This window comes from Pipistrellus kuhlii, unplaced genomic scaffold (assembly GCF_014108245.1).
Source record: "Pipistrellus kuhlii isolate mPipKuh1 unplaced genomic scaffold, mPipKuh1.p scaffold_m20_p_4, whole genome shotgun sequence".
Classification (NCBI taxonomy): domain Eukaryota; kingdom Metazoa; phylum Chordata; class Mammalia; order Chiroptera; family Vespertilionidae; genus Pipistrellus; species Pipistrellus kuhlii.
This window is the reverse complement of record NW_023425540.1, coordinates 2,586,547-2,612,403: the sequence shown is the minus strand read 5'-3', so window position 1 is coordinate 2,612,403 and position 25,857 is coordinate 2,586,547. Positions and strand designations below refer to the sequence as shown.

Below are 25,857 nucleotides of genomic sequence, written 5' to 3'. Positions count from 1 at the left end.
GAGGGATATTTTCGTCTATTGCTCAAGCCTTCCTACTGCAGGCGCCCACGCCTCGCTGACACAGATTTCCTAACTAATCCCGTCTGTGCCTAGATCAGTGCATGGTGACTTACCATGTGTGACTCCCCTACAGACGTTTTTATGGAGTAAAAGCACATGTGTCAAACACAAGGCCCGCGGGCCAAATCCGTCCCGCCAGGCCTTGCAATGTGGCCCGCACCGCGCTGTCATCACTGCACTCCGCTGCGTTTCCATCACAATGACAGTTTATGACTGTTCAGTAAACCATTCGGCCCGCGATTTAGGCTGGATTTTAGATTTTGGCCCCTTCTCTGGTTGAGTTCGACACCCCTAGAGTAAAGCATGCGCCTCCTTTCTCTCCGGCATCGAGAGCCTTTCCCTTCCCCATGTGTTCAACCGGACACCATCCCTCCAGGCGTCGGAGGTGGGCCGGGAGGTCGTGACCGCTCCTCCTTCCCTTGCAGCCCACGGTGTGCGAGCGCGAGCTGTGCGTGTTCGCCTTCCAGACGCTGGGCGTGATGAACGAGGCGGCCGACGAGATCGCCACGGGGGCTCAGGTACCGGCCCGGGACTTGAGAACTTGGCTCTCATTCACCAGTCACTGCCCCCTGCTCTTCCGGGGCACCTTCCTGATGGCTGGGTGTGAAAGCACACGGCCGCCGACAGTGAGGCAGGACAGACGCCGCCGTCTGTCCGAGCGTGGCCGTGGTTCCGCAGCTGCCCAGGGAGGCGCGGCCCCGCTCCCGGGGTGTGGGCCGCCCTGTGGCTCTTTCCCTCGGGCGGTGCTGACCTGGGAGCGGCACAGGCCTTACTGAGACTGACCTGTGGGCTGGTAGTGCCGTAAAGTGGGATGCTACTGATTTCTCAAACCAGACGAGAAGAGAATGGGCAGAGCATGTCAGCGAGAGAGAGCATTTGGTTTCTCAGTCCCAGGGTGTGTGGCGGAGGAAGAAAAATGGAAAAACAGACAGAAAGTCGTTCCGAGGTAGAGAAGCCGTCCCTGTTTCTGGGAGGAAAAATGAATTATGAAGATGCCTACCGTAAATGTATTACTTCCCACAATTCCATCGGAATTTCAATTGGCTCCTTATTTTTATTCATTTATGGAGTATAGCTAAATTACTAATAAACCTAGAAAGGAAAGTCATAGAAAAAGAAAAATTAGTTAAGGAAGGCTAGACCATCCCTATACAAAAACATACTGTGTGGTCCTATGATATTCTAACAGCATGCACTAGTGGCAAGGAACAGAGTGGCAGATTATCCTCATCTTAAAGTTATATACGTATACTTAACCCTTGTTGGAGGGGGTATTAGGACGTGAGTAATTGGGAGCAACAGGTATCCCTGTAAATAATGGTCAGCTGTGGTTGAATTCGGTCTAGCCCAGTGGCTGGCAAACTCATTAGTCAACAGAGCCAAATTTCAACAGTACAACGATTGAAATTTCTTTTGAGAGCCACATTTTAAAAACTTAAACTATATAGGTAGGTACATTGTTTTTAATTAGGGTACTCCTAAGCTGGCCTTTGCTAAAAACTCAAGGGCCAAAGAGCCGCATGTGGCTCGGGAGCTGCAGTTTGCCGACCACTGGTCTAGTCTCACAGGCGGATCTGAGGGGCCGATAGCAATCCTGCATCTTCCCTGACCAACTGCCGTGAGGGGAGCAGCAGGCCGGGTGCTTGGTCAGGCCGGCGGGTGGTGACCGTCTCTGTGTGTTTGCAGGTGGTGGACCTGCTGGTGTCCATGTGCCGGTCTGCCCTGGAGTCCCCCAGGAAAGTGGTCATCTTTGAGCCATACCCCTCCGTGGTCGACCCCAACGACCCTCAGATGCTGGCCTTCAACCCCCGGGTGAGTAGTCCCCGTCGCTCACATGCTTCCTTCATCGGCTGAGGAGTAGGCTCCTTGCTTTCCCCTCCTGTCAAACCGCCACCTCTCCAAGCAGGCAGTGAGCGCCTGGGCTCTATCCGTCTCGGAACTCCCACCCTTTCCTGCTGATGGGATTTGCTGCCATCTTTCCCATGTCCTGCTGCTTCCCTGTCCTTCCACCCTTTACACACTATCACTTCCTGCCCTCTCACCCTTTACACACTATCACTTCCTGTCTTCCCACCCTTTACACACCATCACTTCCTGTCCTTCCACCTTCACACACCATCACTTTCTGTCCTCTACCCTTCACACACCATCGCTTCCTGTCCTCCACCCTTCACACACCATCACTTCCTGTCCTCCACCCTTCACACACCATCGCTTCCTGTCCTCCACCCTTCACACACCATCACTTCCTGTCCTCCCACCCTTCACACATCATCACTTCCTGTCCTCCACCCTTCCCATCACTTCCAAAGCTTCATGAAACGAAACCCATTGAAATCTCCCACATTTTGATCTTACACATCCCAAATATGCGTGGAAGGTCGATGAAGAGCTGTAATAAATATTGCTCAAACATTGCTTAATAGTGATAATGGTCAGTATGATTGTTTTAATGTCATCACAGAGTTTTTGAGATTCTAACTTATATAACTCTTTATGAGAATCATGTATAAAAAGGACAAATGTTCCTTTTCCTATTATATTTTTGGTATAGCCCCTTGCCCTCCCCTCCTCTCGGTTATCTGAAGGTTAGTGGTAATTCATTTCATATTGTTGATTGCTGGCATTTCTTGAGAAAACTCTTATACATATTAACAGATATGAGGCAGAACTCTCCTGAAATAAAAATTTCAAATTGCATGACAGTTAAAATTGCCTTAATTTCTCTTACTATTTATATCAAAAGCATTTTTCTAGAAGCAAGGGCCAGATAAAATTTCTGGGGGAGGTTTTCTGTCCTCATTGTATATTACACACTGGCATTGTGCTCACAGGTGGATGATGAGTGGATGGACGGCGGTGTTTACACACCTGTCCGTCATCCCCTTTGGGGAACAATCTTCGATCAAATGGGAATAAAGCAAAATGAAATTGTGAAACTCCAAGTGGGTTTTTGTATTTTAGGAGGATTTGATGATGCTTAATGTATTCATCCGGCCTTATTATTTTAGAGTTGAAAGGCAGAATCAGGAACCTGTATCTTTTTGGTAGTTACAGCTCCTCCCCTCTTGGCTGGCCACGGTTCCAGGTGCTTCATGGGGCCTGGTGTTGCTTTCTTTCCTTCCCTCTCAACTCGGTTATCAATCCTGCGTCCTTAGACCAGCTTCTTAGCCTTCCCTTTACGTGCACAGCACGGTCCTTATGGCGAATTCACGCTCAGAAATCCTCTGTTTCTCCGGTAACGTGCAGACTTGCAAATATACTGTTTTTTCCCAACCCCACAGAAGAAGAATTATGATCGAGTAATGAAAGCGCTGGACAGCATCACGTCCATCAGAGAAATGACACAGGTCAGTGTGCCGCTCGGGCTTGGGCAGCTGCTGGCCACGCGGTGCACGCAGACTCTTCTGCTCCATGGGAAGATGACTAAAACCATAAACGCACTGAAGCGGTGTTTTAGTTCAGTCACACCGGTGTGGTGTGTGCTGCCTCTGTTGGAGTGCGTGGCGGGATATCAGGGGTTAAGTCTGGCACCCTCTCCCTAGACCAGTGGTTGGCAAACTCATTAGTAAACAGAGCCAAACATCAACAGGACAACGATTGACATTTCTTTTGGAGAGCCACATTTTTTAAAACTTAAACTTCTTCTAACGCCACTTCTTCAACATAGACTCGCCCAGGCCGTGGTGTTTTGTGGAAGAGCCACACTCAAGGGGCCAAAGAGCCGCATGTGGCTCAGGAGCTGCAGTTTGCCGTCCACTGTCCTGGACGGTCAATTTTAACGAGTGGGAATGCTTTCAAAACATCATGTTGATGTTAAAAACAAATATCTTACCAAACTTAAGTTGCAGGTAAGTGTTTTAGACGTGATAAGGAGTCTCTGGAGACAGCAGAGTCCTGCGGATCTGAGTTCTGACTTTGGCCTTCAGGAGAGAGGCTTTGGTGGGGAAGGTGGTGAGCAGGGACCGGGGTTCGAGATGAGAGGCTGACACATCACTCACGGGGCTGTGCGGCCGGGCACTGGGGAAGTGCATGCCCGCGACTGACTGCGCCTGGGCCCGGACCACGATGGGAAGAGAGGCTTCAACCTCAGCGTTGTAAATAGGAGGAACCATCTCAGGGGCAGCCACGCATGTGACGGGTTCAGGGTCAAGGCTGGCACACCCAGAGACGCCCGAGGCTGCTGAGAGTTGTTACCTGGGTCACTGCCTCCAGGAGGGGGTCCAGGGCTGGGGGGGGGGGGGGGGGGGGGGGAAGACAGGCCTTGCTCCACCCCGCCCCCACCCCGCCATGGCCTCTACTCTCCGGACACGTAGAGTAGTGTGCCTTTACGTTCCCAACGTTGGTTATGGATTCTCTGGGTAGTTATTTATTTATTCATGAAGCCCAACATGCCTCCACTCAGTCACAGTCCGTGCCGGCGTCCGCAAACCGGAGCCTTGAGCTCCCACGGCGCTGCCTGCTCAGTGGGCGCCTTGGCACTGCTCCTGCCCCGCCTTTCTGTTCTGTGGGCTCTTTCCTAAAAAGCTGTCTGTGGAAGGAAATTAAACAAATGCATGTCCCCCGGAGAAGAGGACCCACTGCAGCATGTCACTCAGCTAAGGAGCAGTTCTGGTCACCAGGGACTCTGTGCGGGATGTTTATACTCCACCCGGACCCAGGCCACTCTTGGATATAAAATACCCGCACCCCGGCTCTGGGCCAACTGTGGGCCAGCTGTGGGCCAGCTGGGGGTCAGCTGCGGGTCAGCTGTGGGTCAGCTGTGGGTCAGCTGTGGGTCAGCTGTGAGTCAGCTGTGGGTCAGCTGTGGGTCAGCTGTATGTCAGCTGTGGGTCAGCTGTGGGTCAGCTGTGGGTCAGCTCTGGGTCAGCTGTGGGTCAGCTGTGGGTCAGTGGTAGGTCAGCTGTAGGTCAGCTCTGGGTCAGCTGAGGGTCAGCTGTAGGTCAGCTCTGGGTCAGCTGTGGGTCAGCTGTAGGTCAGCTGTGGGCCAGCTGTAGGTCAGCTCTGGGTCAGCTGTATGTCAGCTGTGGGCCAGCTGTAGGTCAGCTGTAGGTCAGCTCTGGGTCAGCTGTAGGTCAGCTGTGGGTCAGCTGTGGGTCAGCTATATGTCAGCTGTAGGTCAGCTGTGGGTCAGCGGTAGGTCAGCTGTGGGTCAGCTGAGGGTCAGCTGTGGGTCAGCTGTGGGTCAGCTCTGGGTCAGTTCTGGCAGGAGTGGCATCCTTTATTCTGGGTCAGTGGAGGCAGTGGAGACGGCTGAGTCGGCTCAGGAGGTCCAGTCCGAGGCCGGCTTTGCAGAGATGTGGCCCGTGACCTTGGGCATTCGCTCCACTGTCTGATGCCTCCCCTCCTGCGCCGTTAAGACGGTGAACATAACTGCACCCTCCCCCGGGCACTCACTGGGGCACTGTCAGCTTTCATGGTCACAGTCCTCAAACCTTTCCACACAAACATCCCGCTACACTGGCCTGTTCCCTAGCATGGACCATCCTCCGTACGGACCTGCAGTGTCACCGACAGAGCGCCCTTCGTTCTGGGCCAGGCAGATCCTTAAATGCTCGTAAGAGAAGGGCTTTTCTGAGGTACACTTCGCTTTTTTTTTTTTTCCCCATGCAAACATCTACACCTAAGTCACCACTTCACATCTGAGCTAGAGTCGTGGCTATTGCAGGTTCTGCTTCCATGTTAGCAAAACCCTGTCACTGTCCAGAGAGTCGGCCCGGGAGGGACTTCAAGGAGCAGGACAGATGTCACTGGAGGCCTGCGGCCGGAGCCAGCTCACCTCCAGGGGACAGAGGGCTGGCACTTACCAGAGGCCACGCCGGGCCCAGGGCTATGGGGAGACAGAGAGAGGACTGCGGGGCAGGGGGTTTGGGAAGGGTAAGTGAGAATTACTGAAAAGTCAGGCCGGGTGGGCTGGTACAACACAGCGCTTGTGGTGTGGCAGCCTCGGGTGTCCTTGAGCGAAGGCTCAGCAGGGCCTGGGGTCACCCTCAGGGCCTGGCCAGGGGCAGGGAAGCCAGGCCCAGGTCTCAGCAGGATGTGCGGGTAAGTGCGGGTGGGCGGGGGGGAGAGGGGGGGGAGCGGCTTGGGTGATGGTTGCTGTTGCCATGTCACCTGCAACCTTCCACGCATCGCTAGATTGAAGCACACCTGCCTGTTCACCTCGAGTCTCCTTTTGTGGAGAGGGAAGGAGGGAGAGTGTTGAAGGATGATCAAGACGTGCACTGACTTTTTCAGGCCCCGTACCTGGAGATCAAGAAGCAGATGGACAAGCAGGACCCCCTGGCGCACCCCCTGCTGCAATGGTATCGCATGTTCATCCTCTTCCCGAAAACCGCCCTTTCTCCGCCTGCTGGGGGGAGGGGGCGCGGAGATTGAATTACAGAGCCGCAGGCCTTTGGGGCTGTGGCTGCCCCCACGCGTCTCCCCGACTCGCTGCCATTGGACCTCGCACATCACTGAGGGGCAGCGGGCTGTCGGGGCCCGGTGCCCAGTGCGCACGCAGCCAGGCTGACAGCAGCCTGTCCGCAGTGTGAGGAAGCGCAGTGGACAGGATGACATGGCGGATGACGTGGTGTTCGGTTCACTTAGCTTTCCAGCTAACTGGGGGCTGCGTGAGGAAACCCCCTCACGGGGACCACGCGTCTGAGTGTGTGCGGGTTCAATGTGCTCCCCCACAAGGACCGCACACCTGTGACCAGCGCCTCCTTGGAGGGCAGCGGGGAGGAGCCTGGTCGGGAGCCCTGGAAGGAGGCCCGGCTGCGAGGGGAGGCGGGTGGGCACCACCTTGTACAACGCCATTCAGACCCTTTGCCCGCCGGCTGCTCACATTCACAATGAGAACCATAGCATCTCCTCTCCGCCTCAGGGAGGGGAGGGGGGATGTACGTACGTGTCTCTTTGAGATCTCGGAAAACTCAGACTGCGGGTTCCCCACAGTTATCATGCAGTAAGGCAAACGGAAAGACCACGAGAGGTGGGTGCGAATGGTGTTTACTCCATGCTCCAGCCAGAAAGGGTTTTAAAAAATATATATATTTTATTTATTTTTTACAGAGAGGAAGGGAGAGAGATAGAAACATCGATGAGAGAGAAACATTGATCAGCTGCCTCTTGCACATCCCCTACTGGGGATGTGCCCGCAACCAAGGTACATGCCCTTGACCGGAATCGAACCTGAGACCTTTCAATCCGCAGGCCGACGCTCTATCCACTGAGTCAAACTGGCTTTGGCAGCCAGCCAGAAAGTTTTGACAGAATAAGGGAAAATGAGAGAAGGCAAAGGACCCCAGTTACCCTGGGGTTCTGATAGCTTCACTTTCCCTTAGCCAGGATTTTACTGGACACGTTGAGCTTAGTCTGATAAGATGGAAACAAAGATTAGGTTTAGAAATCTCCCTTCCTTGAATGGTTTATGATCTGTTATTAAAGTCCTGAGTTCAGCAAAATAACACATAGTTTTCATTTTCATTTTTAAAATTCTCATGTTGGTCATAGTCACATACAGATCTCAGCTGTCTCATCTCTTTTCCCTCTGAAGTCAGCCTGAGTATTTGTGACCCTTCCCTACGGCTTGTCAATCCTCTTTCAAGGTTAAAAATATTACCAAAATGTTTTTGCCATTTTCCCTGATTATTATTTTGTGAACATGAAACAGTTCTTTCAGATACCTGAATTTAACTTGCTCAGCTTCAATGTCTAGCTGAATAACAGTTTGTATGTAAATCATTGTATATGCCAGCCTAAAGGAATTCTCAGGTCCTAAAAAAAAAAAAAAAGGTCTTTATTAAAACACATTTTTAGTTAGGTAATGTTGGGAGGTGCAAAGGAAGCAGATGATGGATCAACTTCTGATCTTTGTAATATTCAGATTATCATTATTTGAAAGTATATTCAGGGGTGTTCATTTTGTCCATTGAGATTGTGATTGTAAAAAATGATTTCTTAAGCTTTATCGAAGAAGTGACTAGAGTATTATTTCCCAGATTAAAATATCATTGTGTTATATACGCTCTTTAAATTGTTTCAGGAAGCAAAGTGAAACGTGCGATTGAGTGAAATTATGACCCCGTTTACTTTACGTCACAGTGAAAGCACGTGTCAGCCCCATGCCCGCGCAGGAATAAAAACGCCCAGTGTGTTCGCGAATGCTATTGGCTGATGGGCTTCTCATTGCTTTCAGGGTTATCTCCAGCAACAGGTCCCACATAGTGAAGCTGCCAGTCAACAGGGTAAGCTGCCTTTTCTCACGCGCCCAGGCAGGGGAGGCCCAGGCAGGGGGAGGCCCAGGCAGGGGAGGCCCAGGCAGGGGAGGCCCAGGCAGGGGAGGCCCACGTAGGAGGAGGCCCACGCAGGGGAGGCCCACGCAGGGGGAGGCCCACGCAGGGGAGGCCCACGCAGGGGGAGGCCCATGCAGGGGAGGCCCACGCAGGGGAGGCCCAGGCAGGGGAGGCCCACCCAGGGGGAGGCCCAGGCAGGGGAGGCCCACCCAGGAGGAGGCCCACGCAGGGGGAGGCCCAGGCAGGGGAGGCCCACGCAGGGGAGGCCCATGTAGGAGGAGGCCCACGCAGGGGGAGGCCCATGCAGGGGAGGCCCACGCAGGGGAGGCCCAGGCAGGGGAGGCCCACCCAGGGGAGGCCCACGCAGGGGGAGGCCCATGCAGGGGAGGCCCACGCAGGGGAGGCCCATGCAGGGGAGGCCCACGCAGGGGAGGCCCACGCAGGGGAGGCCCAGGCAGGGGAGGCCCACCCAGGGGAGGCCCACGCAGGGGGAGGCCCATGCAGGGGAGGCCCATGCAGGGGAGGCCCACGCAGGGGAGGCCCACGCAGGGGAGGCCCACGTAGGAGGAGGCCCACGCAGGGGAGGCCCACGCAGGGGGAGGCCCATGCAGGGGAGGCCCACGCAGGGGAGGCCCAGGCAGGGGAGGCCCACCCAGGGGGAGGCCCAGGCAGGGGAGGCCCACCCAGGAGGAGGCCCACGCAGGGGGGGGCCCCGGCAGGGGAGGCCCACGCAGGGGAGGCCCATGTAGGAGGAGGCCCACGCAGGGGGAGGCCCATGCAGGGGAGGCCCACGCAGGGGAGGCCCAGGCAGGGGAGGCCCACCCAGGGGAGGCCCACGCAGGGGGAGGCCCATGCAGGGGAGGCCCATGCAGGGGAGGCCCACGCAGGGGAGGCCCACGCAGGGGAGGCCCAGGCAGGGGAGGCCCAGGCAGGGGAGGCCCACCCAGGGGGAGGCCCAGGCAGGGGAGGCCCACCCAGGAGGAGGCCCACGCAGGGGAGGCCCACGCAGGGGAGGCCCAGGCAGGGGAGGCCCAGGCAGGGGAGGCCCACCCAGGGGGAGGCCCAGGCAGGGGAGGCCCACCCAGGAGGAGGCCCACGCAGGGGGAGGCCCACGCAGGGGAGGCCCACGCAGGGGAGGCCCATGTAGGAGGAGGCCCATGCAGGGGGAGGCCCGCACAGGGGGAGGCCCGCACAGGGGGAGGCCCACGCAGGGGAGGCCCACGCAGGGGAGGCCCACGCAGGGGGAGGCCCACACAGGGGGAGGCCCACGCAGGAGGAGGCCCACGCAGGGGAGGCCCACGCAGGGGGAGGCCCACGCAGGGGGAGGCCCACACAGGAGGAGGCCCGCACAGGGGGAGGCCCACGCAGGGGAGGCCCGCACAGGGGAGGCCCAGGCAGGAGGAGGCCCACGCAGGGGGAGGCCCACGCAGGGGAGGCCCACGCAGGAGGAGGCCCACGCAGGGGAGGCCCAGGCAGGGGAGGCCCACGCAGGAGGAGGCCCACGCAGGAGGAGGCCCACCCAGGGGGAGGCCCACCCAGGGGGAGGCCCACGCAGGGGGAGGCCCATGCAGGGGGAGGCCCGCACAGGGGGCGGCCTGGGTGGGTGGCTGCCTCGCCAGGGAATTAACCGGACTCAGGCCGAGGCCAGTGCTTCGGGCGGAGCTGCGTGTCTGCACCCCTCCCAGCTTTTCCCGGATGCCACGTCCCGGGGCAGGCTGACGTGTGCCTGTAAACGGAGCAGAATGAGCGTGAGGTCGCTATCACAGAGGCGGTGGGGGACTGCCATCGAGGCCTGGCCGGAGAGAGGCCACGTGTCTCTTCTCACTGCCAGCCTCTGGCTGGCACAGCCCCGCTTCTCTGAATCAGACAGATCATGCCTCCGGGCGCCTCTCTGATCTGCCGGGTCCGCTTACAAACGAGCGAACGAGCTAATGGACTCCGCTTTCGGCTCCCGTCCCCCCCCGAGAGCGGCGGTTCCGGGCTCTGGCTCTCCGCCCTCGCTGCGAGGCGGCCACTAGCCGGTGTGCTCAGGCAGCGTGTCCCGAAGGCTCTGCCTGGCCTTTTCTTTGAACAAAGCAGGAAGCGGTATTGGAATGGAGGCCATTTCCAGTTTTATGAGAATATGCAGACACAGCGTGATGGTGGTCATTTTCGCTGTTTAAGCCTCTTGAGCTAACTTTTCTTGTTTGCCTCGCAAACTCTCAGGACCGTTCCCCCAGTTGAATAGTGACCCTTAGGGAATCCAATACTGAAATTCCTAAGAAGGAATGTGTTTAGGAAGGCAGATCTAAATATAGGTAAAGTGTTGGTCTCTGGTCCATTTTCTATTCGCCTAAAGCACATGTGTCAAACACAAGGCCCACGGGCCAAATCCGTCCCGCCAGGCCTTGCAATGTGGCCTGCACCGCGCTGTCATCACTGCACTCCGCTGCGTTTCCATCACAATGACAGTTTATGACTGTTCAGTAAACCATTCGGCCCTCGATTTAGGCTGGATTTTAGATTTTGGCCCCTTCTCTGATTGAGTTCGACACCCCTAGCCTAAAGAATTGTCCTTCAAACAGGCAGTTCCATGACTTCCTGGGTATACGGGGTAGGGTTTGTGATTTTCTTCTTCGTATATATATATACTTTATTGATTTTTTTACTGAGAGGGATAGAGAGTTAGAAACATGGATGAGAGAGTGAAACATCCATCAGCTGCCTCCTGCACACCCCCCACTGAGGATGTGCCCATAACCAAGATATGTGCCCTTGACCGGAATCGAACCTGGGACCTTTCAATCCGCAGGCTGACGCTCTATCCACTGAGCCAAACTGGTTTCAGCTGTGATTTTCTTAATGAGTGGTTTTGTTAATGCGATTAATCTGAATTCACAACGGCTTGAAGCGAGCTAGCTCTAAGCTCGGTGAACTTAGAAATCGTCAGCAGCCCGATCAGCGCTGAACTGAGCCTGTTCGTTTGTCCTCCTTTCCCGGCAGCAACTGAAGTTCATGCACACGCCTCACCAGTTCCTGCTGCTCAGCAGCCCGCCCGCCAAAGAGGCCAACTTCAGGGCCGCCAAGAAGCTCTTCGGCAGCACCTTCGCGTTCCAGTGAGTGCTGGGCCGGAGGGGAGGTGGAGGGGGTGGTGATGGGGGGACGGGGTTGGGGAAGAGAGGGGTCCTGCTGCCTGGGCCGGGAGGGCGCCTCTGGGGAGCCCGCTGGCTGCACTCACTCTGAGCGCTGAGCCCTCAGCCACATCACACTCGCCTGGAAACTCACCACTTTCAGGAGGCGCCACGACCTGTGCTTTTTATAGTTTTAAAAGGTCATTGATTTCTGGTTATGCGCCCCCTCCCCCCATTCCAGCGGCTCCCACATTGAGAACTGGCACTCGATCCTGAGGAACGGGCTGGTCGTGGCATCGAACACGAGGCTGCAGGTGAGCTGAACCCCCGAGTGCGCCCTCCTTTTCTCAGGGCTGGCGCTTGGTGAGCGGCCCTGGGCTTGGTGTTACTTGGGAAGAGGAAGCGGCTCTGTCTGCGGGGGAAGGGGTTTTCCCCTGGCTGCTGGCCCTTCCACATGTCACTTACCTTGGACGGTAAGGACAAGGGTCTCAGTGTGGCTGTTTTCACATTAGACCTGGCAGCAAGCCCTTTGTCACCACAGCCAGCGGCCCTCTCCGTCCCCTTCCCATCCCCCAGACCGATGGCCTCCTTTTGTGAAATATTAACATGGGAAACCCGGCTTTCTCTCCCCCTCTCCTGGCAGCTCCACGGCGCCATGTACGGCAGTGGAATCTACCTAAGTCCAATGTCAAGCATATCGTTTGGTTACTCAGGTGAGCGTGTATTCCACGTCTGCCTTCAACACGGATTGGGCTGTGTTTCTTTATTGCTGTACATGCCAGGTGTGATTTTCCAACAGGCGACTGGAGCTGATTTGACGTATTTGTATTCCTTTTTAAAAAAATTAACATCAGAAGCAAAGCAAAGCGCACATTTTAAGATGAATGCATAAGAATCCCTTTACTTGTCTGAGAAGCTATATACGTTTTGTCAATCTCATGATCAATTTTAATTTTGGATCAGTGGTTTCTATATGTATTCTGCCCACAATTAAATACTAGGAAGTAGTCACACATATCACTTCACAATCCCTGAGTGTAATTCCATAGCATGCCAACTTCCTTGGATTATTACGTATCCCGTAGAGAAGTTTTAAGCAGGATGGAAATTGTAGGGTTAGAATAAAACACCCTTAAAATCTTCCTACTCGTTGGCAACTTGTTGGTAATATTTTGATGAAATGGCGGGGGGAAAACTACAATTAGAACCGATGGGAAGCACCTGCTGTGAGGAGTGTGGTCAGTTCAGAATAGGGGAGGGCCAGCAGATGGTTAACAACGACTCCCCTCCCACGGTGGTATTTGGGGTAATTTCTTCTTCTTTTAATTAATTAATTAATTAAGGAATATTTTTAAATGATCAGTGCCATTTTCAAAAACAAAGTTTTATTTTGTTTAAATATAAAGTCATTAGGAACAAATGAAATTTTCTCCTGTTCCATGAGTTTTTCATCTTATGTTCCTATACCTGCACATACAGTTGGTTTTGCTTCTGTGTTCGTGTGTGTGCTTGTGTGTTGTGTGCATTCATGTGTGTGTGCATGTGTGTTCATGTGTGTGTTTATGCGCTGACATTAACCAGCCCCAGGAGTGCGTCTTGGGGCCTGGACGGTGATATCCTTTGAGGAAGGGTGTGTGGAGGGTGTGGTCACCAGGTGGGTGTGGGCCAGGCCCCGGCCGCATCCCGTGGCCCGGCTCCTGCCTTGTCGGTGGCAGAGGCTGTGCTCCGGGACTGGCGCTCACCGAGGGCAGAGCCCGTGTCCGGGAGCAGCGGGCAGGCCCTACGCGCTCCGGGCTGGGAATCAGCCCACCCCCCGGGACAGGCAGGTGGAGCCACATGGCAGGGGAGACCTGGGCTGAGAAATACTGTTGCAGCGGTTTTGAAAGCACAACGTGCCAAAATAGTTGTGAAAATGTCACATTCGGAAGGCTAAGGCAGCACGGGCAATCCATGACCTAGTTCCGCGGGGGAGGAAGTAATTAAAATCAGCAGAAACCCAGCTCTGCGTCTCTGGAAAGCAGGGCACCATCAAAGCGCGTGCAGGGCCGCTTTACACAAAACCGCCTCCTTACAGAGGAGAGCGGCACAGCAGAGCATCCGAGACGTGCATTTCCTGCTTCTTACACTGTGTGTGGCTCTTTGAGGGCTCAGGAAGGGCCGGGGGTAGAAATGGGGTAAAATCTGTGAGGATGCTACTTTGTCCGGGCAGGGGGCCCGGAGCTGTCAGCAAAAATCTTGGTCTTTGATCAGGAAAATGTCAGAACCACCACGGTGAGATGGTTTGAAGGCTGGGCGTCAGGGGGTCGGGGGTGGGTAGGAAGCAGACAGTCTCCTGGGAGGGGTGCTGCTGCCCCATGGATGTTGGTCCACGGCTCTGCCCTCCTCCCGAAGCTTCTGGAACAGCAGCCACCAGCCGCGACCAGCCTCCTCGCGCAGAGCAGCAGATGAGCCTTTCAGATGAGCCCCCGCTGCTCTCTCCTCGTCTCCCACAGACAGGAGTCCGCTTCCATCTTGTCCCAGGTGTTTCCCAGTCCAGTCAAAGCTGAGACTTTGGGTGTTGTAGACAAAAGGGTTCCTATAGTTCTTCTTTGTCAGGAGAAGCAGTAAATTCTTCATGGGATGGGACATGTGTTATATATATATATATATATATATATATATATATATATATATATATATATATATATTTTCTCCCCTCCCCCCCCCCCTTTGGGTCGCCTCTTCCTTTTAAAAAAATATATCTTATTGATTTTTCAGAGAGGCAGGGAGAGGGATAGAGAGTTAGAAACACTGACGGGAGAGAAACATTGCTCAGCTGCCTCCTGCACACCCCCTACTGAGGATGTAACCAAGGTACATGCCCTTGACTGGAATCAAACCTGGGACCCTTCAGTCCGCAGGCCGATGCTCTATCTACCAAGCTAAACTGGTTAGGGCACCTTTTCCTTTTTTAACACATTTTTTTTTTATTGATTTCAGAGAGGAAGGGAGAGGAAGAGAGAGCTAGAATCACCAATGGTGGGAGAGAATCACTGATAGGCTGCCTCCTGCACACCCCCCCCTGGGGATCGAGCCCACAACCCGGGCATGTGCCCTGACCAGGGATCAAACCCGGGACCCTTCAGTCCCCAGCCTGATGCTCTATTCACTGAGCCAAACCATCCAGGGCGGTACCTCTTTCTTTATATTGTTCCCATTTCGTCTCATTCTACTAACCAAACGGTAAGAATGAAAGAACAGTCTAAATGCCTTTAAAACAAAAATTTGAGAATTTTCTTATTGTCTCAAATATCTGCAAGAGAATTTCCCATTCCTGTTTCAATGCAAAGAAAAACATGTGCCTGTCTGCTTCCTACTCCACCGGGACCTCTGAACCCCCTGACCCCCTGACCCCGGGGCCGAGGGACAGCGGCCTCACGCAACCAGACCTTTGCTGCGGTGGAACTGGGCCATGTGGACGGAGTGCATCTGAGCTGCGGGGGGCAGCGCTGCTCCTAACGATGGTGTTGCTGCTGTTTCCAGGGATGAACAAGAAGCAGAAGGTGTCAGCCAAGGAGGAGCCGGCTTCCAGCAGCAAAAGCAGCAACGCGTCACAGGTGTCTAGCACCCTGCGTGGCCGCGCGATGAGTGCTCCCCCCACCCCTCCCAGCCCGTTAGCCGCAGGGTTCCCAGAAATGCTTGGCCCTCTACGTCTGCAGAATTATTTTAAGTGGCCATTCCTCACAAGGGAACGAAACTCACCCTGGAATGCAATAACCAAAACGCCTTTTGTGCAATGAATACTCAGCAAGTGTGTCTCAGCTCCTCCAGCGAGCTGGAGGCTCTCCAAGGCCTGAGGCTGCAGCGAGGGTTAAAAATAGACCTGGCCTCTGCTCTGCGGAGCGGGGAGATGTAAGCTAGCTGTACCCTGAGGTGGGCAGCCTGCAGGTGGTAAATACGGCAGAGAAAGTCTGGGGAGGGGCTGTCGAATGTGCTGGTGTGGGAGATGGAGCTAGGATGCATGGCCAGTGATGGTCACAGGGATGTGCTGAGATCTATTTGACTAAAGGCCTGTAGGCGGGGAGGGGGGGGGAAGGAGGAGAGGGGAGTGTGTGCATGTGCTTTCGGCTGTGGGAGGAAACATTCAGGCAGAGAGGAGAGCAAACACAGAGCCCTTGTTTCTTTTATTTAAAATAGAATTTTACCAGAGGCCTGGTGCATGGATTGGTGCACCCATGGAGTCCCTCAGCCTGGCCTGTGCCCTCTCGCAATCCGGGACCTCTCAGGAGGTGTTGGAAAGCTGGTTTTGGTCCAGTCCCTGCAGGCCAGGCTGAGGGACCCCATGGGTGCAGGAATCCATGCCCCAGGCCTCTAGAATGCATATAAGATCTTTGATTAATCTCTTCCTGCCCTCCCTGCTTCCTCTTTTCCTTCTGAGATCCATTAGTCTGTTCCATGTTTCCATGCCTGTGCGTTGAGCATCTGCCCCCTGGTGGTCATTTAGCATCATAGCTACTGGCCAGTCACTTAGGCTTTTATATATATAGATTGATTTCAGAGAGAAAGGGAGAGGGAGATAGAAACATCAATGACAAGGAAGAATCATTGACTGGCTGCCTCCTGTGCACCCCCACTGGGGATCAAGCCCTCAATCTGAGCATGTGCCCTGACTAGGAATTGAACCCATGACCTTTCGGTTCATAGGTTGACACTCAACCACCAAGCTGTGCCAATCAGGCCAAATTCCTTTTTTCAAAGCAAAGGAGCATTCTGGACACATTGAAGTCCATCTGATGAATGATGTGACTCTAATTTTTTTTAAAAGAGTATAGCTGATGTAATATCTAAAAACAACCCCCATGATTGTCCACATGAGGCAAATCTGACACCCCTGTGGCTGAGATGCTATAAACATGGGTTCTGCATAGTTAGCTGACTGGGGAAACTGAGTTTAATGTTTGAGAGGCTCATACTTCCTTAATTTTATTCCCGGGGAGTGGAGATTCCAGCTTCTGGTAGAAACAGGTTTGAATTCTCTGCTGTGAGGCTGTTGAAGTGTAATTTAGCATTTTTTTGTTCACTGGCTTGGAGAGTGCTTTACCAGTGATCATGTACAGTATTAGCTGATACAGCAAATGTACCTGCCGTTCGGAAGTGTTCTAGGACATCGCTGCTAGTCTAGAGAGGCCTTTTAAAGAAATGGGAGCTTTCTTAGCGACTCTTGTTTTTTTAATTATGACCAAGTGTAGTGACTGCCCCATTTTCACTCTGATTTTTACATTCTTTTGGGGTGTAGGCACAGAAAAAAGGACAGCAGTCCCAGTTCCTGCAAAGCCGGAACCTGAAATGCATAGCCTTATGTGAAGGTAAGTGGGAGTCCTTGCAAGCCTCCTGGCATGCCCTCGTCGTGTCTGCATTTAGGAACTGGAGTGCATTCACAGGGTGCTCGTAACCGAGCAGTGAAAGCTCAGGAGCACAGCTCAGGAGCAGGGCTGGCCGGGATCCGGTCAGAGCTGTTTTACTCCGGCAGGCCCCTCCGCAGGGCGGTTCCAGCCGCCTGGGCCAGGACTCTCCGCTCCTGTGAGGGCCCGTCTCCTCTAGTTGGCCTTGGGATGTGAGATGTTATAGAACATGGCACAGGTGGAGCGAGCGCGGAGAAGCTAACCCGCTGGGCCTTGCGGTTCCTGAGCTGAACTTGTCTTTCTGTCCTGAACTTGGGACAGGAGAGAGACTGCAGGCAGCGTGCAAGCTCATGCACTTTTCCTTGTTCTTGGTGGAAATCTGACATTGGGTGAGAATGCACTCCTGTGCCGGGAGCTTTGGAGGCAGCCGTGAGCGGTTCGGTGGGTTCGGGCCACGTGCTGGTTCCCTGGGAGCCTGGCCGCAGCCTGCACCCCGAGGGCCCGCCCTGCGCCCTGCGCCCTGTGGAAGGCGCCCGGCCACGTCCCCCGCGCCACTCGCGAGTGCTGATCGGCACCCCGGAGCCCTTGTTCACAGGTCTCCGTCCCCGCCCATGGGAACAGTTCCAGGGGTAACTGCGTGTGCTTGTGCGTTTGGGGTCCTCAGGGCGGGAGGCGGTGCCTTCGGTTAAACCCTCCGCTAACGGGCCCTTCCGCCCGCAGTGATCACCTCGCCGGACCTGCACAGGCACGGGGAGATCTGGGTGGTGCCCAACACCGAGCACGTCTGCACCCGGTTCTTCTTCGTGTAAGTGCCACGCCCCACCGCGTCCCTTCCTCCGCCGGGAGGGAGGCCGCAGGACGGCTCCGCCGCCGCTGTGTGACACACGCCATTCTGTGGACTCCGGTTTTCCTGCTCATGTAACACGCTGCGAGAAAACGGATATTTACATGCTATTCGCTTGGGAGAATGGGAGGAAAATATCATCTTTTGAACCATCTGTCTGTGTTTATGTATGTGTACGTGTATATGCATGTGCGTATGCATATGTGGGCATATATACATATGCACAGGTGCCACGTGTAGATATATACAGGCACGTGCACTGACATATGCAGTCTTTGCTTTTATGTGTTGACAAATATTCGAAGGTGGAATGGAAACTATAGAAAGCTGCTTACCTTCCGTGGAATACAGGTTGGCACGTGGGCACGGTGTTGTTTTTCCTGAGGGCCGGGCGGACACACAGAGGTGTTCTTCCCCCCCCATCGCATCCCCCCGTCCCCCCAATAGACAGTGAGCGAAGCCGAGCTGCTGACAAGTCACCTCCAGCCTCGGCTCAGATGTACGCTGCTTCGCTGACCCACAGCCGATGGGGAGCCAGGATTTACTAGAAAACCAGGATGACTAACGTTCTGGCCAGTAAAACACGCGTCTTTACCTGTTCTCCCACAAAGCACCTGACTGGATCCCGACCCCGCGAAACCTTCTCACCTTAGGGTCTCTGGTTCTTCCCGGGAGCGTACTGCTTGATGTGAGGACGTATTTGTAACTGGCTGTGTACCATGTACGCCATTGTTTCCCTTGCAGTGGTATTCCAGCATGGAGGGTCCTGCGATTACATGTATGTATACAGTCCTCTGTGTATGCGTGTGTGCACCACTTGTATGATAAGAGTAGCAGTGTGGCAGGCACCCTTGGTCAGGGCGTGGGGTTTGAGCTGACCCCGGTGGTTCCGCGGGCGCTGGAGTAGTGGGCTGGGGCCCCGGGTTGCGTCTCCCTGGCTGGCTCTCTCGGGAGGGTTGTGTACAGCGAGGGAGAGACGTGACTCTCCGAGCCCGGGCTCACCTGCTCATATCTGTTTGGAAGCACTCCCTGCTTCTCTAAAGCTTCCGTCTCAAAGTCATTCCCAGGAGCTAAAATTAATCCGTTGCCTGTTCTGCGCTGAATGTTATCATGGAAGTTTATAAATTCATTCTTGGGAAATTTTTGTTGCCCAAGTAAGTTTATGTGAAGAGGTGAACTATCCTCTGAGATGTAATTATGTCTTTCTAAAGGATTCAATAATTGCTGTCTTTCAGCTTGCCTTGTCATCGCGGTGGCTTGGCTAAACTTAGCGTGCGTGTGTGTGTTCCTATACACCCTCCCCCCCACACAAACACACACACACACACACACACACACACACGCGCGCGCGCGCGCGTGCCTTCTTACCAGGAGGAGTGTATCAATGAGATGTTGTCTCAGACATGCATCAATAATGTTATCTCAGACTCGCATCTATGAGAACGTTGTCTCAGACTCGCATCTATGAGATGTTGTCTCAGACTCGCATCAGGGAGACGCCATCTCAGACCCGCAGAGCCGCCCGCGGTCGGGGAGGGCTCGCTGGTCCCGGGCAGTGAGCAGAGGTGGGTGTGGAGAGGCGTGGCCGCAAGAAGTGAGCGCAGCAGAGCATCCAGGATCTAAGGAGCATGAACTCGACCCGAACTTCATGAACCGTCGTGGGCCTGCCTGCTCAGCGCGCTCCCTGCAGCTCAGGCGGACGTGGTGGGGGATGAGAAGTTAAACTTTCCCAGGAAGGAAGGGGAGGGCGGGTGCGAGGCCTCGCTGGTGTGGAGCGGCACCAGCTCCTCGGTGCGCGGTGCACAGGCCCAAAGTCACTGTCTGCGCTGTCGCTTCCCGGGCTGCCTTCCCGGGAGCAGACAGCCTTTCCAGCAGCTGGAGACGCTCCCTGAGTCCCGGGCCGCTGCCCCTTGTTCACGCGCCCCTTTGTTGTCTCTGCTTTGTGTGCAGCTATGAGGACGGCCAGGTGGGCGACGCCAACATCAACACGCAGGAGGGAGGCATCCACAAGGAGATCCTGCGCGTCATCGGCAACCAGACCGCCACTGGCTGAAGGACCGCAGGCTCGCTCAAGGGGTCGGAAAGCCTTCCTCGGGTTCAAAGCTGGGTTTTGAACTGAAGAAGAAGAAGAAATAACTTATTGTTATTATAAACAAAATTAATCCTTTGAATACTGATTTTTTTCTTAGTATTTCTAAGTATCTCATTCAATACCTAAAACGGTATGAAATTTACCAATTGTAGGGTTATGGAATCTAGTAATAAACTTACAGCAGCACTTAAACTGAAGTTTGGGTTGCTCACACAATAAACAGATTGAAAAAGCAGTTTTGTGCTGATATTTTTATATTAAACTCTTCAATTGGAAGTTTGGTATTATATACCGACACTTGAGGTCACCAAAATCGCATTGAGAATGTTTTTATAATGATGTCTAAATCTCTAAGATACTTTGCAATAAGTAAAATGATGTTTGCACATTCTGACGTGCTATATCTATATCTATCTATCTATATATATGTATATATACTTAGTGGTATGAACATTTAACTATTTTGAGGAGGGATGTTTTTTATTCTGTTAATTTTTCCTTATACGAAAACAGTTAGTCTTAGATGCAATGCTTTGCCCAAAAGTTTGTAATATACATATCTATAGACCCATGCATCAGAATGTGTGACTATGCACATGTGTATGTATGTATGCACATGTGTGTTGTGACAACAGGTGGCGTGGCTCCACAATTCTACTCATTCAGTGACGACAAATAATATTCCGTAAACAGTAAATCTGGACAGAAACCAAGATCCGAGCCAAACTTACCACTATTCACTCACTGGCAGTATTTGCTAACTATTTCTCTATTTGTTTAAAGAATGCTTCCTTTGGTTAAAATTCAACTCGTTAATGATATTATGGAAAAGTCTTAATTTGGAAACATAGCCACCCCTGGCGGACTAAATCTCTATGGAAATGATCGCATGTATTCAACAAAAGATCTCAAAATTACAACAGTATCTATTTTTTATTTCTTACAGCGGAACATTTTTAAAAATTTATTTAGACCACGCCAGCATTTTTATAGTTTTTCATCTAATACCTCTGCATATATATTTTTTTCATATTGAGAAAGAAGATAACCTTTGAAATTTCTTTTATATTAAAAGAACACAAAATAGGTTTATGGGGAACAACGCCACCAGCGCCCGTCCTCCTGTACGGGTCACGTGATTGCCAACCACATGTCTTGTTCCTTTGGGTCCTGACATTGTCCTCGGTCGTTACAAGTTGTCACTGCCTGTGTCTCATTTTCCCACGTGATGTCTTGGGAACAGGCCGTTCACGGGAGCAGTTTAACGATCGTGTCTGCCACTCTATTCAAACCCTGAATCAAGGCTCAGATCTGATTCTAATTGACTTAGAAAAAAAAAATCGCGTGTAGGCGTTTGCAAGTATAACGTTACCACTTCTGTGTTTATTTCCTGGGGCATAGGCGGCGAGAAAGCAGCGGCCCTCCACCGGGTGCAGGGGTGCTGTCGAAGTGTGTAGGGATCTTTCTTCTTCTACTGTAACTCATTGATTTCTGCCAACAGAGACTTGACATGGCCGGGATATTAATCCTTGTGACACCATCCGCTTAAGACCTTGATCTGTGCTGAACCCAGAGTGAGCCTGGGGATAATGTTGGCCTTTGAGGGCCCAGAGGCGGTGTCGAGTTTAGTCCTGTGAGCGATGCTGAGGACTGGGGGAGGGCCAGAGGAGTCCCTTGGGCTGTGTTTTAAAAAAGTGTTTTTAAGCAACAAGATTATTTTGCCCCCAAAATTATTTTGATGGGATGTTTTATATCTGATACAAATATGAAGATGCAATAGCAGGATTTGGAAATCGAGATCCTGGGACCACTGAGGCACCTCCCCAAACTCTACAGAGCCTCCGCGCATGGTTGCAAGCCACTGGCCTAACCCAGTCAGGGCTCACTGCACAGCGGGGCAGCCTGGAAGGTGTGTAGCCTTAGAATCTGACCTGCCAGCATAGCTTCAGGACTGGAAGACTAGAGAGGGGAGGAGAAGCTAGCATCAGAGACACTTGTGCCAAGTTAAGATTGAAAGTCGGTTCACCTCTCAGAGCAAGGAAAGTATTAGATCCTTTTAATGCCTAATGCCATGATAGGCAATAGGCACCTTTTATGATGACAAAATGAGGTGACTTCTAATGATAATGGAATGGAATGCTATTGCCAGGCAGAATGACACCTTTTAAGTCCCCCCCCCCCAAAAAAAATTGTCAGATCCTTTGTAAGCAAATATTCTAAGTGGAGCCTGTCTTTTCATTGAAATTTTGGTATCTGTATGCTACAGGATACTGATGCCTACCTTAATTTCTGAAGAATTTAATTTTAATAAATACCATGAGTAAATGAATACCATGCTTCTAAGATCGAAGCAGGTCCTTACAATGTAGATGTCTAAACATTATTGTTGTCTTGCCTTGATTCAGCCACCCCATTAAGAACTATCCATTGACTCGATGATTCCAAACGTGATACTGTATTGTATGTTTATGATTATTTGAAGTCTGTTCACCGCTGCTTTGTAATAGTTTATTAATTGTGTAGCCATTACTTCTTAATACAAACCCGCTGAGCAAACGCAGTCATTTCATTCTTGGAGTAAGGGAAGAAGAACCTCATTTATTCGTTCTATTTCTTTCTGCCATTACTGATTTTGTAAGCATTTCACTATGAATAATTTGTCCTCTTTTATCATTCAATGTATTAAAAATAAAATAGTTGGACATTGGGGAAGAGAAAAAGCAATAATATATTATTACTATAGAACGCACTATGGTAAGGTACTTTAGTGGTGCCTTAGACTGCATGACGTTGAAATGGTTTGTGTTTATGTTGCTCAGCAAATCTCAGTTGTTGGCCTTGAAGGTGGTTTTTAAATTTAAAATTTTGAATAGGAATACGAAATTTCAATATAAGATAGTAAGCTTAAGGGCTTACTGCCAAATACTATGTGATGTAAGAAACCAACCCAAGCTGTTGTTAAAGCTTGGAATATTTCTCATGGAAGAGTTTAGAAAAGAAATTCTCAGAGGGGCTCCCCTTTGCTTAAAAGACAGGAAACCTTTCCTATGCAAGTCTATTGTCATTGGAAGAGTTTTAGAAGGACTTGTTACCACAATACCACAACTTAATTAGGATGTGGGGTTTCGGAAAGTTTTAAGGCAAAAATCTGTCATCCTTGTTAAGTCTGGGTGACTTCAGCAGGCAGTGATTTTGTCTAAGAGGCCACTCAACCAAGGACTGTCTAACTTCCAAATGGATGGCTCTCATGGTGGCACCTGAAGCACATTTTTAAAATATTATGATGTTATTCTATTGTCTCACTGAATTCTTCATCATAACACTACCTCAAGACAAATGATAGACTGTCTGAAGATAAATTGAGTTTCCAATATAAGAAAGAAAAGGAGTTTTACAAATAGAAGCCATCAAATTATTCAATAGTCAAGACCATACTAGACAAAGATATTGTTGATTGCCCCATGACAGCACAGTAATACAGATATTTCAGTCACTGGTGATGAATGACATAGTTAACACCCAATGAGTTATGAGAAGGGATTTAAAGCTGCAACATTTGAAAATAATTAGTTCTCTTTAAGATTGATTTTTTTACATGGGCCAATTTTACATCCATCACCCAAAGCCACAAATGTGCCCACCCTAAATAGCGAGAGGATTAAAATACCCAATTCCTATGCCAGAATGGCAGGCAAAACATTCAAGTATTTTTGGCATTGAATGCCTGCTAAATTTTTGTCCATTATATGTCAATTTGATGTACATTATGACCCAGTTAATTTTTCTTGGGGATTTTGTAAACACCATGGTATATTAGGATACATTTTTTTTGTAGGTCAGAAGAATTTCAAGTAGTTTTTAGACAAAACAGACCCATGAGTGTGAAGAAGCTGTGTTGAAGAATAGATTCCATTACACATTTACCAGCGGGTCAGAAAAAAAAAAAAAACACAGCGCTTATTTACATAGTCCACATAATTTAATGTTCTAAAAATAATTTCTTCCATCTGCTCAATACTTAATGTATCACTTGAGATTTTAAAATATGCAGCCACTCCTTTCTGTAAACACGAAGATATGCCTGTGTTTCTTTAACTATATAGCCTTTCTTTACAATAAACTTCTTGACTTTTTTGTGCACAAGATAGCATTGCAACCTGCTCGGTAGCCTTCGGTGCCTTAGAGTTATTATAAATATTTAACAATATGTACATAATGTAAATACTGCCAAGAGATCACCAAGGCCAAGTATTTTCTCTATTCACTTTTTATTGCACTTGCTTTCTATTGCTATGAAGCCTCTTTTATCCAGCTTTGTAATAGTCCGAACGTTGTAGCCGATGTAAATGTTTACTTTCAATAAATCTGAATTTGTCTAACACGCACGGTATATGTGGGCACTGCTTTGGAAAGTCGCGCAGGCTCGGAGCCTCCTCAGGATGAATCTTGCTTCTGGGGACCAGATACTTGATGTTTTCGACAAACTCTAAAAACCAGGTTGCCCTGTTCACTTATGAAATACCTTTAAAATAAGAGGGAATAAAAGAAAAGTATCTTTTTTTTTTTTTTTTGCCAGTTTTCTCCAAATCATTGCTATAGATTTATGGATCGTGTGAGTACCACTTTAATTTTAGATTATGTCCAGAAATACAGAATGGAAAAGAAAGGTTTTTGTATTGTGTCCGTGTGCTCTGTGTACGGACGCCTTGGCACAACACCAGAAGGAGCATTTCCAAGGAACCCTCCTGCGTTTCCTAAGCGTTTCTGACTTGGTTAATAATCGGGGAGTGATTTTTTCATAGATCTCACTGACTGAATAAGACATTGGTCCATAAATAAACACAGCTCTCTGAACACATTAATAGTGAATGTTTATGGGGAGCTAAGTTTATTCTCATAAGTCAAATAATGTCTTACTTCTTTTACATTTCCAGCTAGGAAACCAGAGGTAGCCAATGCCTGTTTGTGAGACTTGATTTCGGTTACTCCACAAACGCTTGTTAAAGGTCTGGCCCAGTGATCGGCAAACTCCTCAGTCAGCAGAGCCAAATCAACAGGACAACGATTGAAATTTCTTTGGAGAGCCACATTTTTTTAAACTCAAACTTCTTCTAACGCCACTTCTTCAAAATAGACTCGCCCAGGCCGTGGTATTTTGTGGAAGAGCCACACTCAAGGGGCCAAAGAGCCGCATGTGGCTCGAGAGCCGCAGTTTGCCTACCACAGGGCTAGTCAGTCTAAGGACCCTATTCCTTACATAGAGATTATTCATCTTTCGCCTTGGCCTTAAGGAGCTGTCCATGTATTTGGGGAAAGAAGACAAATGCATTTCTATTGACACCACTTTGCATGATCTGTTTGCAACAAAGTCTCAGTAATCTACTTGTCCATCTGCCTTCGCCCTGTACACGATGCACTTCATATATTTTTTTAAGTTTTAGTTTTTGATTCCTCAACCAAATTTTTGATGACAGCTTTTTGATTTGGTGGCTCAGCCTCATTGACTGACGTCTACACCTGTCACTCCTGGGCCACGGCTCCGCTCCTCCTCAAGGGGCTGTGCTGGTGGGAGTGTGGGCCCAGGCCCCAGGTTCACCTACAGCTGCAGAGCCAGGTTTTGTGGGAAGCCCACGCCGAGAGCCCCTGAGAATCTGTTGGATATTCACTTGGCGTCTGTGTCTGCTCTCCAAACCCAAGTCCCTCTGTTTAATGATCTCACATAGTAGAGACCTGTAACTTCATCCAAGAAGGACGGAAAGTGCTTAGTTTAAAGATGATGTCTTCTTGAATGCCAGGTAAGACAAGATTTTGATTAGATGGGGTTTGCTTTATGTAGCACTTCATAATTCAGAAGGTTCTTTCTGTAGATTGTCTCATTTTCCCGACAAAATAGCTCTGTGACATGTGTCAGCAGATGTCTTTGTCTCTTCCAGTGGCTTGCCAAGGGGGTCAGGGTCACTAGGGTCAGGGACACTGAGTCTCATCTCTCCTGTGGAATAAGCCGGGTTTATTATCGCTGACATCTCGGCGCGGCAGCACGCACAGCGAATACAGAGTCAATGAGGAGACAGTCTGATGGGGACTGGGTAGC

The 25,857-nt window shown here is 51.2% G+C and overlaps 1 protein-coding gene across 6 annotated transcripts in view; it reads left to right on the top strand.

Annotated features, from left to right (window-relative positions):
* The window catches only part of PARP8 (poly(ADP-ribose) polymerase family member 8), a 95,872-nt gene extending 71,725 nt beyond the window's left edge, over positions 1–24,147 (top strand). For 3 of the 6 annotated variants that reach the window (XM_045571262.1, XM_045571261.1, XM_036410210.2), the window contains 12 exons: positions 486–578; positions 1,747–1,872; positions 3,345–3,410; positions 6,298–6,365; positions 8,243–8,291; positions 11,322–11,434; positions 11,691–11,763; positions 12,093–12,162; positions 14,972–15,045; positions 16,725–16,794; positions 17,551–17,635; positions 19,625–24,147. In XM_045571262.1, coding sequence (XP_045427218.1) covers positions 486–578; positions 1,747–1,872; positions 3,345–3,410; positions 6,298–6,365; positions 8,243–8,291; positions 11,322–11,434; positions 11,691–11,763; positions 12,093–12,162; positions 14,972–15,045; positions 16,725–16,794; positions 17,551–17,635; positions 19,625–19,727 — 990 coding nt within the window. In that variant the 3' untranslated portion in view covers positions 19,728–24,147. Of the gene's footprint in view, positions 1–485; positions 579–1,746; positions 1,873–3,344; positions 3,411–6,297; positions 6,366–8,242; positions 8,292–11,321; positions 11,435–11,690; positions 11,764–12,092; positions 12,163–14,971; positions 15,046–16,724; positions 16,795–17,550; positions 17,636–19,624 lie in introns of those variants that run through there. The other 3 variants (XM_045571263.1, XR_004982996.2, XM_045571264.1) reach the window with 3 other exon arrangements.
* Positions 24,148–25,857: the final 1,710 nt, after the last annotated feature.